This window comes from Engystomops pustulosus, chromosome 10 (genome assembly GCF_040894005.1).
Source record: "Engystomops pustulosus chromosome 10, aEngPut4.maternal, whole genome shotgun sequence".
NCBI lineage: Eukaryota > Metazoa > Chordata > Amphibia > Anura > Leptodactylidae > Engystomops > Engystomops pustulosus.
The window spans coordinates 76,655,906-76,675,919 of NC_092420.1; the positions used below are offsets into that span (position 1 = coordinate 76,655,906).

A 20,014-nucleotide genomic window follows, 5' to 3' on the forward strand; every position below is an offset into this window, starting at 1 on the left:
TTATAAGGCGCACCTGGTTATAAGGATGAATGACCAGCAGGTGGCTGACCTGTGCACAGCTCAAGGCAGCTGTTGTCTATAAGTACAGTATGGTTCATATATAAGGCGCACCGAAAAATACGGTAGTAAAAATTTATATAAAATTTTCAATTAAGAAAAATACTTAAGAAAATAAAACTATGTAGGTTTGAGGGAATTCGACTGTGTTGCCGAAAGGTGCAAAAATAACCAAAACTAACGTAAAAGATCGTAACATAAAAGAAAACTTAAAAAAACAAACAAAAAAAAAAAACACAACCTAAATTTATTGTAAATATAAGAAAACAAAAAGGCCCAAAATAACGACAGTCAAGTAAACAAATGTACAACTTTGCTTTAGTTCAAACAAAAAAAAAAAAAAATTAAAAAAAGGGGCTTTTCCCAAGGTTAAAAAGAAGATCCAGCAACGCAGAGAGGTCACGTTCATCTACTTCAAAGGCGGTGTTGATAGCGAGCGGCCGTCTCCCCAGAGAACACTGAGGCAGTCAGTCCTCTCTATACAAAGTCTGCAAACATGGAAAAGCTGAATCCTAGGAGGGAGGAGGACTTCCTTTGTAGGATGTCATTGTTTAGCGATACCACTTTCTTTTTGCAGGACTTTAACTCCGCTGCCCCCTCCCCACCAAGAGATTAGTTCTACAAGATTAAAAGACCAGTCATGTGGAGCTGCCAAGTCACTTGCTTAAATCCTCAATCCAAATCAATCTGGGTAAGTAGAACAGTCAATATGCATCATGTACACCAACATACATAAACAACAAGCCAAAGAGAAAACATCATGGATTCAAGTGGCTTGCGATGTAATAAGACGGCAACAAAATTGTTATAAAACTCAGCCCTATGGAGACTTATTTCCAAGACGGCCTGCCATTTACAACTCCCATGATCTCTCAGTTCTCACTAACTCCTCCTCCTTCTTATACTCTGCTCCAAGTGATGATGTAACAGACTGTCCTGCTGTTACCATAGTAATGATGTGTAACTGCCACCACTGCACATTGCCCCACTGATATGGGTCTCACCACAACACCGGCCATACTGGATTCACTGCAACCAACCCACTGCAGCCAAACATTGTGCTGATCACATGACCTGCCCAGGTAGCTGCAGGACATGTGAAGTGGACATGTGACCGTAGGCCATCATCTTTCCGGTGCCTCTGGACAAAATCAACAGACTGGTTAAAGGGCCAGTATGTCCACAACATTTTTCTGCTAAGGGGAGCAAAAATTTTTAGCTTATATTTTAATGACCCATTTGAATATGAATTATTCTTATTCCTGGAATAGCCCTTTAATACCATGTCCAGTGTGTAATAATATTCTCCTGGAAAGCAGGTATCACACACGTTACACAAGCACTTCTACAGGTTTCCACAGGCCTGGACACCATGTAAGTACCAACGTGTGTATGTGTGTGTATACGTTCCTTCCCATACAGGAGGCCCATCTGCTAGATGAAGCGCTGCACAGGTTGACATTGCAGCTGTTCCCATCATTTCTCGGATAGGTTGGATCAATAGGACACATCTGACAAGGTGTACGAGGCCAGAGACATTCCTACAAAACAGCTGAGCCTACGGCCTAATGATGTAGGAGCATAGCCACATGGCACCGGTATGGCAGCCAGACTTACTGATACCGTCTGGAAGTAATGGACACCATCCCAGCCTGTTCACAGATGGCGCTGGCCGTACACATTACTACAGTCATCTCGCCCCATGCACATTTGGAGTTTGGCTTGGCCAAGTAGATTGGTGAATCTGTTATGTCATGCATCAGTTATGTCATAGCAGGTTTTTTTTTAATACAGATTTAGCCCCTTCACTTTGCAGTATGATGGCGAGATCTACAGTGATTTTACATGTAGCACATGGTGAGGAGCCACATTGTGCTACTGTGACTCGCCACCCAGATGTAGAGGCAAGTGGTTATCAGCAGGGGCGTAACTAGGAGAGGTTGGGCCCCACAGCAGATTTCTGAATTTGGGGCCCATTCCCATTAAAAAAAAATATATACGTTAGGCACGAATATAAACACACATAATATATAAAAATATATAATATATATAGGCAGAACAAACATACATAAAGTATACAAACATCCACACACACCCCATATACATACAGTACCATATACACATCACATATGAACACATATACAGAAAATACAATACAATACCACATACATACGTACAGCATATACACACAAATTATATATACACACCCCACACACAAAAAAAAAAAAACAACAAAAAAAAAAAAACCCCACACACAATACCGCAGATGCTGGGGCCCCTGACACTGTGGGCCCCATAGCACCGGCTATGGCTGGTACCACTGTAGTTATGCCCCTAGTTATCAGTATGAGATACACAGCACACTGCAGTCAATGAGATGGCCGTGTAACACATGGACACGCTGTGACCTCCATGGCGGGAGACAGGGATCATAGTCACTCACTGGTTAATAGATGGTGTCTAGGTTATTGCTTCATTTACTGTAGCTGGAAGGATAACCATTACCATGTATATTAGCATATGGAAATCTCAGATACACAAGACCCCCATCCTAAAAACCTCTAAAGCACTGACATTTCCGGGAACGCTCTACACTCCAGGATCCATGTATTAATACTTCATAAAACATGTCCTGGACAGCTAATAAAGGTTTTCGGATCCTAGACGCAGGCACATCCAGGAAGACGGAGTGACCCTAATGGAATTCTCCCGGCACGTCTTTCCTGATAGAATCGATTCTCTGTTCATTCTTTGCGGCTCTTCTGAAATGACAGCGATGAGAAGCTACTGAGAAACGCTCGCGACTCCCATTCCATCATGTCCCAGAGCTGCCACATCATCTTATCCCCAGCCACAAGCAATGTTTTCACGCTGCCGTCCTAACAAGTGGAAAAGCCTTATCTGCACCCAATTATTCCTGCGGTGCACCCGCCACATTATCTTCAGCCGTCTTACTCGCCGCTATAGACGGATAGATGTGACGCCGAGGACATTTTCCACATGATCGCCCCTTCTTTTCCAAATGCTTTCCGCCAATGGCTTTGAAACGGATGGACGAATTCATCTATTCCAGGACAGATCACAGCACTGAGTAAAGTCATCCCAAAACTTTTTGGTAATTGGTAAATATATCCTTCTAGAAGTCAGATTTATAAGTTTTATTTTTGATGCACGGATGGGGAGAGAATGCTCCCAAGTTATGACGGGACCCATGCCTCCTCATAAATCAGACATAGTTCACACCTGCATCGGACCTTCCATTTACAGTCTACTCCCCATAGACTTGTTACTATCAGTCATCTTAGGTTACGCATTCATTATTTATAGCGAAAAAACCCAAAAAACGAAACAACTTGACCTACTGTGATTTTTCCCTGCCATAACAGATACTAAGGCGACATTCACATTGCTATTCTTTCATACGCTCAGCATAAATGCCAATACAGCTCCCAGTGTAAGTCTTTCCATATACTGCCAGATGGAGGAATCCTTTTTGATTTCACCTGACCAGTATACAGGCAGTCCCCGGGTTACATACAAGATAGGGACTGTAGGTTTGTTCTTAAGTTGAATTTGTATGTAAGTCGAAACTGTATATTTTATCATTGTAGTTCCTGACAAATTTTTTTTTTTGCCCCAGTGACAATTGAAGTTTCAAATTTTTTTGCTGTAATAGGACCAAGAATTATCAATAAAGCTTCATTGCAGACAATTTTAAGCTGATTATTGCAGTCTGGGACTATTTTAAAGCATCCAGAGAGCTTCACCAGAGGTCACAGGGGGCAGAGGGGTCTGTCTGTAACTATGGGTTGTCTGTAAGTCGGGTGTCCTTAAGTAGGGGACCGCCTGTACATCATATACCATGGGAAACTCAGCAAACTGTGTCTTTCCATCCTGCTCTCTCCTGATGGGAAATGTATAGGCTGGGCGAATGGGCAGGTGCAAGGTATTGCATCCACTCCCAGCCTCTGCTGAGCATACACCACAGTTGTGTCACTGTGTTCACTCCTCCTCCAATTTTCAAGTGGAGGAGAGGAACAGAATCATGTATCCCACATCACAGCCCTCCATTGTAAGGGAATCCTCCCAACAGAAAAACACAATGGGGCACATTTACTAAGGGTCCGCGGGCCGCATTTTTGTCGGGTTTCCCGACTATCTCCGCTTTGCGCCGCATTTAACAGGGGGTTTTGGCGCATGCGATCAGATTTTTTTTGGCGCAATCATGCCGGCTTTCATGCGACACAAATGGGGGGGCATGGCTGTCGTACAACCCGACTGATTCGGACTAGGCGCAGGATTTAAAATTCAAATTGAGTCGCAAGACAATGCACTCACACTGGGAAGAAGGTGGTGAACTCCGGCGGACCTCAGCAGGGAAACGACACATGCAGGATATCGGGTGCACGATCTTTGTGAATCGCGACAGACTTCATCCTTGTCGGACAACGCACCTCGGGGATCACGACAGGACCAGGTAAGTAAATGTACCCCAATGTGATCCAAATCTAAGGGAACCCAATGAACACAGGTGTGAACTTAGCTTTACCCACAATACTCCAATGGATATCAAGACGGATGTAGATTTTTTCCGCTCTAGATCTTCTCCTAGTAAGAGCTGCAAAATATCTGAACTTACCTTGGTACCTGCACTAAAATCATGGATCTTTGTATCAAGGCCACAGCATTAATGTGAATAAGCAATGTAACTATTTGGGTTAATAAACAGCTGCAAACCGTTAAAGTCAGCACAGATATCTGAGATATAGGATTGCATCAAAATTGGCGAGACTAGGTAAAGTCTACTCTCTACTTTTTTTATTGGAAAAATGTCCACACTGTGCAGATAAGTAAAACGACGATTTAAAAATCAGGAGCGAGGTGTGGGATTGTACGTGTGTACTTAGCTACAGCAAACAGAAAAACACTTACAGGTATCAATGACAGACTATTATCTATGAGGTTAACAAAGGAACCCTGACAACTAGACTCATTATTCATACTGGTAAAAAGTGCACACAATGTAATCGCTAAATGATCAGCGGAGGCCGAGGGATAGAAACCATGCGCTCACAAACAAGCCCTGCCGCTAACACCTACATGAGATAAATGAGTGCACGACGTCCGGACACACAAAACACAATGACAGCCACGTGCGGTCAACCGGATCAGATTGGATCTCCAACAGATGGCGGAGAACGCTACATTTTCCATCAGGTGATATTTATGGAGGACCCATCACTAGGATGAGTAGTAGCAACTTTTAGACCATTAAAACCACTTTATAGACTCACAAGGGCAGATTTATCAAGCTGTCTGAAAGTCAGAATATTTCTAGTTGCCCATGGCAACCAATCACAGCTCTCCTTTGTAATATTCATGAGCACTGGTAAAATGAAAGCTGAGCTGCAATTGGTTGCCATGGGCGACTAGAAATATTCTGACTTTCAGACACTTGATAAATCTGCCCCACAGTCTTTGGGTTGTTGCTGACGGTATGTGATGGACGACAATTGCTGCATTTTTCAGCTCTATTATCTATGAACTACTAATAAGACCGTCTTCACATCAAGGACATTCTTCATCTGCTCCAGGAAAGTTCTGGTGGATTCACTGGATGGGATGAAGGGCAAAAAGTAAACAAACATTTTTGGTTCTCCATTTGGCCTTTCTTAGTGTATAAGAAATTGTGCACATTGGTAGTGCCCAAAAGAATGACCAACCTTTGGTTCTGCCAAATGTGGATGTTTGGGGTAAGGGGCTTTGTTTTTATGGGTTCAGGGGGTGGTATAAAAATAGGAAAGTTCTACAACGCTCCGGTTTAGGGTGGTGCCACCCATCACTATTGGCCAGCAATGATTTCATGTTGGACGTCTCCTAGACATCATGTCACTGCTGTATACAAACAGAGGCTGGTAGTGGTGATGGGTAGTGCCACGCTGAGCCAGACCGGCAGAGAGAGGAAAGTACAACCTCATTGTTATTTTTATACTGTCCTTGACCCATATTAATAAAAATTGGACTGGACTGGTGCTGGACAACTCCTATAAGGCAGATCTAAATTGAAACATTTGATTATTCTTTCTAAGACCTGTCCATCCAAAATCTCCGGTTATCATCCCCATTATCTACTGGCTTGAATTTTTGACAGCCACTTCAACTATACAACAGATCCCCAAAAATGCTACAAATAACCAAATCCACAACTAGAACGGAACCTCCATGAAATTCTTATTTCCCATTAAAAACATTCCACACAACAGACATCCTTCAACTAATCCTGAATCCCGTGCCCTATGATGTCAAGACCACCGAATCCTGTAAACAGGATACACAGTGTAAGCCTTCTGTCCATGACGTTGCTGGCAGCCATGAAACATTTAGTAAAAAGGCATCCGAAACATCAAAGGGCATTGTACGAGCCAACAACTTCCTGCACAGCCCATGTAAGAATTCCAAAAATGCTGTTTATTTCCCACTATTAGTCTGAACATCCCCATAAATTTCAAAGAAAATGGGTTTTGCTGAAGCATAGCATAAAATCCCAAAAATTCCTTTTTTCCTACAAGGGAACACTTTTATCCGACGATTCCACGTTTACGCTGGGGGATGCGCACCGAGGGTTCTCTGCGTGAGGCGCGTTTACGACAAGCTGGGGCAATTTGTATAATTAGAAAAAAGTGCGATGATATGACAAGCCGAGAGAATACGGAATATCCCGGGAATATACTGGCGGCCGCCCTCTAGACGGTACGTGGGGTCTGACTATTTCGCTGATCGGCATCGTTAACCCTCCGGCTGCCTATGGCGACCACAAAACATTAAGCAGCGGCGCGCCGGGGCCCGACTGTGCCGTTCAAAGGGGTTTATAGGACGCGGCCCACATCCCGATCGCTGGGAGGTATTGTCTATCTTTCCTTCCCCTCAAAAAGGTTGAAGCGTTGCGCAGATGTCTCTTCTGTGTGAAAGCGTCCTGTCCTACACAATGAAGAAGAAAGCCCGATTAGACGCTGGGAAAAGAGGCGGCTTTGACATGCTAATCGTTCTAAAAAGTCCTAGACTTTTTCCTGTTTTGTTGGTCAGTATTCAAGGCCGCTTTTGGCTCAAGGATAGCGTCAAATCGATTTCAAAGGAACTATTATCAGGACTTCTATACCTCGGCCTAGCAACAGGTTCCAACCATGGAGAGGAGCCTTTATCCCACCACTGAACACTGGGGCTCAATTGAAATTTTTCATTCAGATTATGCGCAGCGCTCCCTGAATATGCTAAATAATTTATAAAACAACCATGGCAATAAGGCAATTTTTTTAGACTAATGGTGAAAAAAGGGATACTCAATTTTACTCATGCTTCCCTCAGAAATGTTATATTTTATTTGGCAAAGAATTGTGAAGCTGTTACCTGAGTAAAACCCATTTGTGTCACAGCAGTAACTTCAGCGAAACCTACATGTGATGTCACAGCAAGGAGTACAACCAATCATGATGTCACAGCAGTAACTTCACCGAAACCTACATGTGATGTCACAGCAAGGAGTACAACCAATCGTGATGTCACAGCAGTAACTTCAGCGAAACCTACATGTGATGCCACAGCAAGGAGTACAACCAATCGTGATGTCACAGCAGTAACTTCACCGAAACCTACATGTGATGTCACAGCAAGGAGTACAACCAATCGTGATGTCACAGCAGTAACTTCACCGAAACCTACATGTGATGTCACAGCAAGGAGTACAACCAATCGTGATGTCACAGCAGTAACTTCAGCGAAACCTACATGTGATGTCACAGCAAGGAGTACAACCAATCGTGATGTCACAGCAGTAACTTCACCGAAACCTACATGTGATGTCACAGCAGCGAGTTCACTGAACCCCTACATGTGAGGTCACAGCGACTTGACTGAACCCTGCGTGACGTCACAGCAGCGACTTCCCTGAACCCCACGTGTGACGTAATAGCAGTAGCCCCACGTGTGACATCACAGCAACTTCACTGAACCCCACGTGCGACGTCACAGCAGTGACGTCACTGAACCCCACGTGCAAAGTCTCACAGGTGACTGTACTTTACAAAAATCCATGATGCCAGCATAATTACTTCACTAAATCACACATGTGATGTCACAGTAATTACTGTACTAAAACCCATGTGTGATGTCACAGCAGTCATTGCATCCATATAGGGTTGTTCTGGAATTCTGCGCCTTTTGGGCCTACTTCAAACAACCATTCATGATGTCTGTGGCTAAATTCTGTTATTTAGAATTTAGAGCTATTTTTGACCCCAAAAATAATGCAATGGCCAGTTGCCCACAAACCAAGTGTCAAATCTTTATAATTTTCGTCAAATTAGTCCAATTTCAGAGCAACTTTATTATTTTTGTAGCCCTAGTGTCATCCTAGTTGTGTCAGATTTTCACATCCAACTTTCACAGCTCTGAGCAACTTCTTTTGAAACACGTGCATGAAAAAAAAAAAAAACGGATCGCACTAGCACGCCCATTATTTCATACACACTGATTTCAATGGATGAGTTTCAAACACAACCTGGTCCAGATAACAACAAATCGACAGACATCCGACAATTGACCAGACAGACAGAGTTCTGTCCAGATGCGGGCGGATGTAGACTCGCACAGGACGAGAGAATCATTTGTGGGCTGGGGTCCATAGTCACAAACAATAGGGTTTAGGCTTTTTTATTGAGTGTTTCGATCACGAGAACGAAGTGAACACGCCCTAATAAAATAGTTATAAACTTAAAAAAAAATCTCAATCTTTCTGCAACCCCCGGAAATTTTTCTGATTAAATTCATAAATTTCTAATATATACCAGACATTTTTCTCTTCCTATACACACGCCACATGACATCGCATAACATGAACATTATGTGATTCACATTCCTCCGAGGACAGAAATAGCTCCTGATAGAAGACAGGATATGGCGAGAGGGAAAAAATGTATTTTTACTCCGGAGCCCTTTGAGCAGGCAGCATTGATTCAGAGGAGCCGCTTATTAGAAATAAAGAGCCAGCAAGGGTTGACAAGGGGCAAAGCATTGACCGCCCCGATTCAATGCAAACCGGCTCCCACTCCTCGCACTCCACAAAGAAACATTTGGAAGCTGCCCACACTGCTGGCTGGAAACTATTACACTGCTACAATTGTGGGAACGCCGAGGTAATAAGAACAGCGCCGATGGCTGATACATGGGGTTTATGCCAATCTAAACACTAAAGGGCACAGCACAGAGTACAAGGACAACACATCCCGGTATTAGCGCTCAACACGAGTCTATCAAATAAATGGGATGCATCATAGATAGGCGTTACCTTATATCGATAACCCACGTGTATCCAAAACATTAGACAAGCCCCACAGACCCTTTTTCGACTATAGGGTCCAATGGGGGACTTTGTGTTCTGGTAACAAATCTTGAGCGGATTACAGAGCACGACCAAAAGAATATGGCAATACAGATCGTAGTATTAGGAAGTGGCCGGGCCGGTGGATATTTTCCCTGGATTGGATTCAATTCTGGAGGGCATTTGTCCCAATCATAAACAGGACAGGCAAGGGGCTTGCATCAAAGAGCCTTTGTCAGGCCGCAAACAACGTATCCCTGGTCCGTTTTTGGCATCGGTGCGTTATCAGTTTCTGAGCCATATGCTTGCAACAACGCTCTGTATGTCATCCGTTTTGTGGATTCTCAAAAAAAAAAAAAAAAAAAAAAAAACCCACACTAGAAGGAAGGAAAATTACCTGTCACTAATAGAGATGAGCGGACCCAAACTCCAAGTTTAATCCGGGGTTCAGGTGCGTCCCAAACATATTGCCGGATTGTCAAGCCAATCTGGCAATTAACACCCCCAGCCAACTAGTTATGGCTCCGATTGGCCATAGGTGTCCCCTTGGGCAATCACAGCCATAGGTAGTTGACGAGGGAGGGTCATTTGGCCATATTTGGGTGGGATGCACCCAAATCCTGGGCCAGGACATTCTTGGTCCACTCATCCCTAGCCATCCATTTGTCCCAAGCCCTTTAAGGGTCACATATTATTACCGTTCCCGCAGACTTCTATAGGGAGACATGGGCCGCAATATGTTGTCTAAAGCCTCCTCACAGATCCATGAAGAACACTGAGCCCTAGATATATCTATTTATGGAAGTCACTAGGTACAAGGAGCCACTTATACCTATAGCTGGACTACCCCAAAGACCAGGGGGAGAGGAGGGTCAGAATCTTGGAACTTGACTTGTTCTGATTTACTGCTAGAAGGATCCATTGTGCTTAGCAGAACCTTCCAACCCACTCATAGCTCCATAGATTTCATGTGGCTGTACCGTACACTGTAGCTCTATGTATGAGGAATGTACTGAAGGGCACAACTACTTCCTCCAAAAATTGATGATATAAGATTCAAAGATCCACCATGCTAACTTGTAAGAATTCCTGATATTTACCTTAATTCTATATATGCTTACAAAAAACCTGATTTCTTTTTAAATAATTTTCCTGCGCACTCACAAAGTCGCATAACATGAATTTTCAGAATGACGCACGAGGAAATGGCAAACCACAATTGGTAATTATCGATTTCTAAAAACTGCTAAAAATTCCACACTGCTCCCGACATCCTGTTCTTCCTGTCATTTGTAGTTCCCATGGCAACCTTTCTCGTCGTGCCTTCTAATCGTAAACGGACATTTCACGGCTCCCAAAAATGGATCATTTATTTTTCATAAACCTGCCTGGAAAAGCGGCAAAGAAAAAATAAAAAAGCTCTCATATAGAAAATCTACAATAAATAGAAATATGATCATTCAAAACGAGCCGCTGCTTCTTACTTTTTACGTGCACAGGGCCCAATGGTCAATATAAAAGCATAAAAAAAAAAAATTGTACAAATTTATAAACTATATCCATGTAACAATTATAGGGATTGACTGATATGGCCGTATATGGAAAGCCCTGAACAAATAAATCTATAATTTACCCTCAATATCAGACGTTGGGTGTGGTTGTCGCACAAGTGGTTGGCATTTTCTAGCCCAGTGCTGATGTCAGCACTGGGTATATCCGGGCAAGTGCCGGGGCCCACATGAGGCTGTACTTAAGGAATCCATAGGGATGAGGAGCTGTATCTAATGAAAGGTGACTTTATATAAAATACCCATGAGGGGGCTGTTTGGAATGATAAACTAGGGAATATTTTAGGAAACAGGAGGTTATAGTTTCTGAATTTTTATTGCTGCCACGCGAGTTCACTGCAAAAGGGTCCACTGAGGCTCTGTCACCCAGGGGCCTGCTGAAACCTGGAACTGACCCTGCTACCTAGTATTGCAAAGGTGGCAACCCAAGGTCACACATTATAACTTAGCTCCTCAGAAATAATAAGGGACAACCAGCTGTGTTGTTGTAGACTCCGTGTGTATAAACCACCAGGATGGCGCGCTCCCACGTTTCGTGTTGGTCTCATCTGAAGTCAAGCTGCTCAGAAGATCTACGAGGATCTAGAAACACGTGTTTAGGAAGCCTGTGACAAGTATTTCCACCAGACTCCTGCCTCCACATACTGCCGCCTCACATGAAATAAACTATATTGGATTATATTATCTTCTTCTTGTTAATGTTAAGGGTTTATACACTTGTTCTCTTAAACTCCTCATGTAAACTGTTCCTGTGCTATGGTGCATAGACCTTGCTGGGAGGAGGAACTTCTACCCCCTCAGGAAAACTCCTCGGGCAAAAACGAATGCTAAGCAGTTTAAGATATGTAGGATGTACCGTTTAGATTTGTGACATTATTTCGTGGATCTGACTCCACTATCGATACCTTTTTACACGGTACCAATAATGTGAACTATTTGGAAAATTGGGAAGCTCAATGGGATTAATGTTGCTCTTAAAAAACAAAATATTCTAAACCAGATGAAGTATTAGAAATTGGTCCGAAATATAGCGATTAAAAAAAATTACCGCATTGCGTTGGTCCTTGGTAAACCATATGTTGGGTTATGCTGGGGCAGAGAGGACGATGTGGATGAGTGTGGCCATCGAAACGGACCAAAACTAAAGACAGCAAAGAACCACACAAAGACTTTCTTGCCCTGCTACTCCACCCATTAGTGAGAAGGAAGTCTCCGTTCACCGGATTGCTGTGACCAGTCGAGGTCCCAGCAGTCACCTTGATGTCCCCTATCAGAAGGACTTTATACAGAGGCTGGTGGTGAGGTGACATACACAACTGCAGACCCTCTACAGAAGGAGTTTCAAGCTGTAGCCGTCACACGGCTGTTGATTGTCATTTGTCTTCTATGCTAGTCTACCTGAACACGCGCAAGCATTCGTGGCCACACACAATGGATCAGTGGTCTGTCCGTTGGCCCATGTGTCATCTGTGTATGAGGTACATTCACATGCTTGTATCAGTAGAAAGCCCCCCCCCCCCCCGCCCAGAGGGGCAAGAATAGGCCCTGCTCTAAAATGGCTTGAAATGGCTTGGGCCATGGGGCTCATACATGGGGCCACCACGAGTTGCGTAAACCCATAGAAATTAATTTGTCTCTGTTCTATCCACCGAAAGGTAGCAGCACACGGACAAATTCTACATTCAAGTGCACGTAGCCTAATACCGTAATGTAGTCAGCGCCTTATAAAAAGCTCTCGTATAACCAAAATAGCTTATGTTTATTATTCCACCTCTAAGAAGATTTGCACACCTCAGCCATCTCCTCGCACGCTTCTCCTGCCATCTCTCCAGGAATGCAGAGGCTGAATCCGACTCGCTATAAATAAAGAGCCCCATTCATTCCCAAGGAGAATGGCCGGACAGTCCCATTCATAACTTCAGATGACCCCCACGGACAGCGCAGGGTAACGGCATCACATGGAGGACCACATGACGGATTCAGATACGACGCATACAATCTGTCGCCGCTTTCCTTTAGGTTTCTATAGTAACTACTGCCACTAGTGATAAGGATGCTTGGAATTGTAAAACGGAGGGAGAAAAAAAAAATTCAGAAAAATTCAAATTTCAAGTAAATTTATTCAAGGTTCTAAACTGACAGATTAAAACGAGAGTTTTTTTTTTAACCGTTATGCTGGAAGAGCCTATAATCTCCGAGCAGATACCAGGATTCATTATCAGATCTGAATGAATGTCTCGCTGAAATCCGCTGGTGGAAGGATGCCAGCTGGCAGCGAGACGGACAGTCAACTAGGGGTGAACTTTGGGCTTGTGATCGTGTGCAGAATGTTGGCACTGTTCATTGTGAAAACTTTTATGTAACAACATCAGGTGTCGGCCATGATCATCTCCGACATCCAGCGCTCAGGAAGACAGATTTCTTCATGCAGATCTTTATAATGGAGCGCGCCGGGCACGGATGGAAGATTTACCAGGGCCCACAATCCCAATATTTTATCATATGTACTGATGGTGGGTTACAAGACTACAACAGACTCTAAAATATAGGGATGAGTATTTCTGTGGATCTTATCTGTGGTCAGTAAACCACAAGAATGGGGGTCACCAACTTCTCCATATTTCTGGTAAATCACCTTGGGACTGGTTGGAGGAGGAAGAAGGTACGATGAACTGAAAGTACCGAAAGGATGCAGAGAACAGAAGCCAGATCAGGATGGTATGTGTACTTTTATTTCCTCACCCCTGTGGGATTTCAATATTCCTGGAAATCCCCTTTAAGACCCAAGTTTGAATGGAGCAGTGCTGCGCATGCGTGATCTCCACTCCATCCACATCCAAGCAATTGACGTAGATAGAGAACGTCATCCCGCCAATACAAATGAATGGAGCAGCAGTCAAACTGCTCCCGTCACACATGGGGTTTCCGATTTATAGTTACATAGTTAATACTGTTGAAAAAAAAAACATATGTCCATCAAAATCGACCAATACCAATGAGCCGTTCCAGCGATTGCGCCCTCTTCCCCAGCTTCCAAAATGTATTAATACCATAGGGCGTAAAATAAATGGAGTAATACCCATCACTCATTCCCTCCTTTAGCGCCAACCCCGCTCCAGCCCTCCTCCGGCTTCATTGATGATTTGGTGACATGACATGTGACCCTGGTCGTGGCGCGGACCATTTCTTCAAGGTTACCGCAGCAATGGTCATTTGCCAAACCGAGGCATCATTATTGCAGGGGAACAATATGTCGCGTAATAAGAGTTTTAAGCAGATTCCTTCAAATCATCTCTGGGATGGATAAGACTGCGTTCAAACGTAATTTCAGCAAATACGGGAGGAGCTTTTCCCAGATGCAAAGACGCCTAAACCTAAACACTTGCGTTCAAAAACTAGTAATGTGCGTTTTTCATTATTAGCCGCCAAAACACGGATTGCTCGTTTCTGAACGCAAGTGCTTACAATCCAAACACATCCGCATTCAGGAGTTTCAGTTAAAAATGCAATTCGAGTGCAATGTGTGAACGCGGTCCGATTAGTTGACTTCTACTCCTCGCATAATCTGCTAATCCTCTGCTCAGGACAAATGACTTGGATGAAAGTTTTTCCAGCGATCTCGAGCACCCTCCACGTCATGGGCTATTTGAGAGCATTTGATTATGTTTTACATAGTCTTCTCTCTTACGGCTGACTTCATTGTGCAAACACGGTCTCATCCTCCCTGGCCGTCATAAACCCGGGCTGGGCAGGATTATTAACCAGCTGTGCACCACGGCCCTGCAGATAAGCAACACCTGCCAACCTCATGTCTGGTCTCCGCTACTGAACATGTCATAAAGATCAACATGAAACACTCTGAGAACTCGTACAAGATCTTCCTCTGCAATGGAGGATAATAAAAAGCAGAAGTTTCATATGTCAGCTGCAGGTGTAACCTATCAGAGCTGTAAAAAGGAAACTGCATTCAGGGTGCGTTCACATGTGGCGTTTTGGTTCCATCGAAACGCATGCGTTTTCAAATGTTATTATTCGTTTGGCCGATTTGAAAGTGGTTTTCTTCATTGAATTTAAGGACATCTACCACCAGGATGAAGGATTGTAAACCACGCACACTGACATACTGGTGTGTGTCCCCTTTGGCAGGATCTGCTCTTATTTTAGCTTCTTATGCCCTTGTTTGTACAAAAAAAAGGCTGTGACATTATGCAAATGAGCCTAATGGGCTGCAGGCTTCATAGTTGTTAATGGATCCTGGAGCCCCTCAGACTCATTTGCATAGTTTTAAAGCCTTTTTTTCTTAAAAACCCAGAGAAAAAGAAGCTTACTGAAGAGCAGATCCTGCCAGAGGGGGCACATAGCAGTATGTCAGTGTGCTTGGTTTACAATCCTTCATCCTGGTGGTGGATGTCCTTTAGGTGAAAATGTTTACACGGCTGCTTACACGTCCAGCAATGAAGAAAAACTCTTTCAAATCAGCCCAAAACAGAAACATTTTAAAACGCATGCGTTTCGATGGAACTAAATCGCCACATGTGAACGCACCCGGAAAGCTATAAATGATAAAAGTTGGGTCTTAACTTATTCCAAGTGAATTGGATAAGCAGTAATACCAGACACAGACATACACAAGTGTGGCGCTGTTTCCAATCACCTCTCTGCTTATCACTACTCCTCTAGTTTATTGGAATTATTATTTGGGTACTTGTCTGAATAGATTGTGGCCGCTGCTTATTCAGTGGACGTGACTCATACAGATGACTCGGGGGTGACAAACACATCGATGCAAGGACTCAGGGTATTGACGGAGATCGTACGTATTTCCATTACCAGCTGAATCATAGATCTGGATAAGCCCCCACGCCGTCTCTTCTGAAATAGTGACCTTGCTTATGTACAGAATAGAGTTCAATGTTATCCATACCAGAAAATCTAGGGATTAAGAATTTAGGGAACACTCTAATAAATGATGAAGAATTGTCTTTACTTAATCTAGATACATCTATATATCCAAGTGCTTGCTGAAGCAACAGCCCCATTCGAATGTATGAATCCAGTTTTCAGGTTGAAGATCTTCTGCACCAAACCTGCCCTGTGTGAATTCAGCCTTAAAGTCACATCTGCAGGAGGGACATTCTAGCAGCCCATAGGCAGATCACTTCTTTGTATATGAACCCTGGTCTCTGTATACAGACAAGTCGCACATAAAGTTTACCCAGGAGCCTATATTTACAGTGCGCTCATGTAAGTAAAGAAAGCGTCCAGGGTCAGAGTTCAACATCAATGTAACGTGTGATACGCTGGCGAATCGGACTCAACGTTTACACAGCCAAATCACACAAAGTATTGATAATCTGGGTCTGGAGAGCGGCGTGGGGGGCAGATGGCAAACCAAGGCAACCCAGCATGTCACGGCATATACATCATACAACATACATATAGATCCTGTCTCTATGGCCCTGGTGGAGATAACCAACCATTGTGCAACCTGCAAGGAAACAGGAACCTATTGGGGTTTCCAGTAATCGGAACTCCACCAATTGGCAAATGATTCCATATTATAGGGCAGCACAGTGGATTATGGTTAGCATTACAGCCTTGCAGCGCTGGGGTTCAAGTCCCAGGGTCAACATCTTCAAAGAGTTTGTATATTCTCTCCGTGTTAGCATGGATTTCCTCCGGTTTCCTCCCACACTCCAAAACATACTGGTAGGTTGATTACATTGTGAGGCCCATTGGGGACAGGGATTGATTTGGCAAACTCTGTGCAGCGCTGCGTAATCTGTGTGCGCTATATAAATAAAGGAATTATTATTAATACTTGGATAGGAAAAAAACTTTAAAAAGTTTAAGTTAAACACATTAAAGTTGTTGGCAAAAATATAAACACTGTAGAAATTGGTTACTGGCAGCCTCCGATGGGTCAGTGATGAGGAATCACAGTTCCTGTTACCGATGGGGCACTGGAACCCTGGCATCATGGGTGGAAGAAGATGCCCAACTACTGTAGTCTAGGCTTTTATTGGCTGGTTTCTCAGCACGGTCCCAAATCTCAAGCCAGTGCCATGTGGAGGTTGTCTAAAAGTACATAATGGGTAACACTCAGAGATCAGGTGACGTATATGAGAAGGTAACATAATACACATTACTGACTATTGTAATTCCAATCCTGACCACCCCAAAATAACCACACAGCCCCATATTCATATCACCAACACAAAGTGGCACATCATGCCACCCGACTAGAGTGGGCACAGCAATACCGATCAGAAAATACGCAACCCGGTAAACCAGAAGACAACGGGAGACTTCCATGACCTTGTCAAGGTCTCTGCATCCTTGCACCCCTCCTCTGCCCCCCCCCCCCCCAGTTATTTTTAGCTCCCAGTTTGATGGTTTTGGAGGAAATACAAGCGGTTTTCTAACATAAGAAAAGCCACAAATCTGTTACTATTTCCAGAAACCAAATCTGACAATTGCTCGAATGTTTGATGCCAACACACGTGCACTTAATAACTGGCGCGCACTGGAGCCGAGTGGTCACAGGGGGTGTTCTCCGCTAATACTGGGAGCAGGGACTGCTAGGAATTAGCTCAATAACCTCAGGAATTGTCCAATAACAAAGACACAAATCCAGAGGGGTCTTCTGTATATACAGGACTGCTACGTGGGCACCGCTATAATATGTATGAGGTGGCACAATGGGGTCATATACGCCAAACACTGAAGGAAGCAGTGAGGATGGAGGAGTTTTGAATCCGGTCCTGTCCTGGGGAGGAATCAGGAAACTGGATGGGATCGGATCCAATGCCTGGAACTAAATATAGAAACAAAGTCCTGACATGGACCCAGGCCGTTTGACTAAATTCACACATGCAGTTTTCATTATTAAAGAGAATTTGATGGTCGGTCATTTGTTTCCACTTCTAATTAAAAGCGATCTCTCCACAAGGTCCCATTACAAATATAGGGTTGGCAGTGCCATGTCTCCCTCTTATTTGTAGTTTAGGAATTGTGTACCTACTGGACCTTCACTCCTCCTAACAAGAGGGGTTCCGGCGATCAGATCCTTAAAGGGGCTAGTTCCGGCGATCAGATCCTTAAAGGGGCTAGTTCCGGCAATCAGATCCATAAAGGGGCTAGTTCCGGCAATCAGATCCTTAAAGGGATTAGTCCATCATTACAAAGACTTGTCCACTTTCTTTCAAAGACAGCACCACAGCTGTCAGGTGGATATGTGTTGGTATTACAGCTCAGACCCATATATTACAATGCAATCCCAGACACAACCTGTAGATAAGTGTGGCGCTCTTCCCGATATCGAGCAGATATGTATTTCTATTGTTATAAAATGTATTTTAATCCCTTTAAGGGAATCGGTTTTGTCACAGAACATTAAACTAAGAAAAACGTGGAGAGAGAAAAATTCCAGCAGGATCAGATTAGGACTGCTGCCCCTTCCTGGATGCCAAACTCTTGCTCCATGACATGGCAAGTGCCTTTGCATCTACTTCTATAAACCACAGGGCAATAGGATGACATGACTGGCATGACCCATTGACCCCTCTATGCCATGACCCCGGGTGTTATTGTGCTATCAAGCCAACCAGGTGGCAAACACCCAACAAAATTCAAGGACAAGACAAAGTACACACAATACAGGTGCCCTCTAGATTGTGCCCAGCCCTGGCACCACATGGCACAAGTTCTCCAACACGATACTACTGTACAATCTGGTTGGGTCTATAACATCTCACACTCAGCATGATCCTAGTGCAAGACAACGTACACCAAATACAGGTGCCCCCTGCATTGCGCCCAGCCCGGGCACCATGTGTACTTGTATGAGATCACATCGTACAATTTGATTGTCTCATGTAACACTCACCATTATCCTAGTGTGAGCCAATATAAAAACCAAATATAGCTGCCCTCTGCATTGTGCCCAGCCCCGGGCACCACAACAATACAACTTGTATAATTGTATGAAATCACATCATACAATCTGGTTGGATCTAGAACGTCAGCAATCCAAGTGCAAGACAAGGTACACTCAATACGGGTAATTGTGTCCTGCCCTGGCATCACATGGCACCACTTCCCCAGCATAATACCACAACCGCTAGGGCAGGTGCCACAAAGAATGCATATCCATGGACACAATATAACATCTGTAATTGCATGAGATCACATCTTTACAATCTGGTTGGGTCTATAACATCTCACACTCAGCATGAACCTAGTGCCAGACAACGTCCAACCAAATACAGGTGCCCAGACCTGGCACCGTGTGTAGTTGTATCAGATGACATCGTACGATCTGATCGCGTCGGTAACACTCACCATAGACCCGCAGCCAGCCCTGCTGCTGACACACAGACTCCATCAGGATCCGCTCCAGCATCCCCCCGCCGCCAGCTCCCCCGCCACATGGAGACTCCAGATCCTCCGAGTCGTGGAAGCTCTGGAACAAGTCATGTCCGCTGGATAACGAGTCCCCCCCGGGAGATAGATCCATCCTGAGTACGGCCCAGGCTCAGTCACTGGCTGGAGGGTGTGGATGAGCCGGCTCCTCCGGTGACTGGGTGACACTGGGTGCTGCGCTGCCAGCCGCTGCCCACCGACGCCTCACACTCCTGAGTGCCAGCCCCGAGCGGCATCAGCGGCATCCCTGGGAGATAGGCAAGAGCAGCCGCACGCCTATCCACGCAGGGGGCGGGGCCACAGCCTGGAAACGCGTGGAGCCATTAGGAGACACGGGAAAGCCGATGTCATCGATAAAGGGATATGGAGAAAGCGTCTCAGCGGCTCCCCCCAGTGGCGGCTGTGGAGTATGACATGAGCAATATCCATTATTATCTATTACCCTGTTTCCCCTAAAATAGGACATCCCCCGAAAATAAGACCTAGTAGAATTTTGTTCAAGCTTAGAAATATAAGGCCTCCCCTGCAAATGTGATACAAGCAGCTACCCGGACAAGAAGTGCTGACAAGAAGGGGCTCATATAAGGAAAGT

The 20,014-nt window shown here is 44.3% G+C and overlaps 1 protein-coding gene across 3 annotated transcripts in view; it reads right to left on the reverse strand.

Annotated features, from left to right (window-relative positions):
- Nucleotides 1-19,720, reverse strand: part of RASAL2 (RAS protein activator like 2) — a 224,170-nt gene extending 204,450 nt beyond the window's left edge. For 2 of the 3 annotated variants that reach the window (XM_072127144.1, XM_072127143.1), the window contains exon 1: nt 19,342-19,719. In XM_072127144.1, coding sequence (XP_071983245.1) covers nt 19,342-19,516 — 175 coding nt within the window. In that variant the 5' untranslated portion in view covers nt 19,517-19,719. Of the gene's footprint in view, nt 1-19,341 lie in introns of all 3 variants that reach the window. The other variant, XM_072127145.1, reaches the window with a different exon arrangement.
- Between the last annotated feature and the right edge of the window lie 294 nt (nt 19,721-20,014).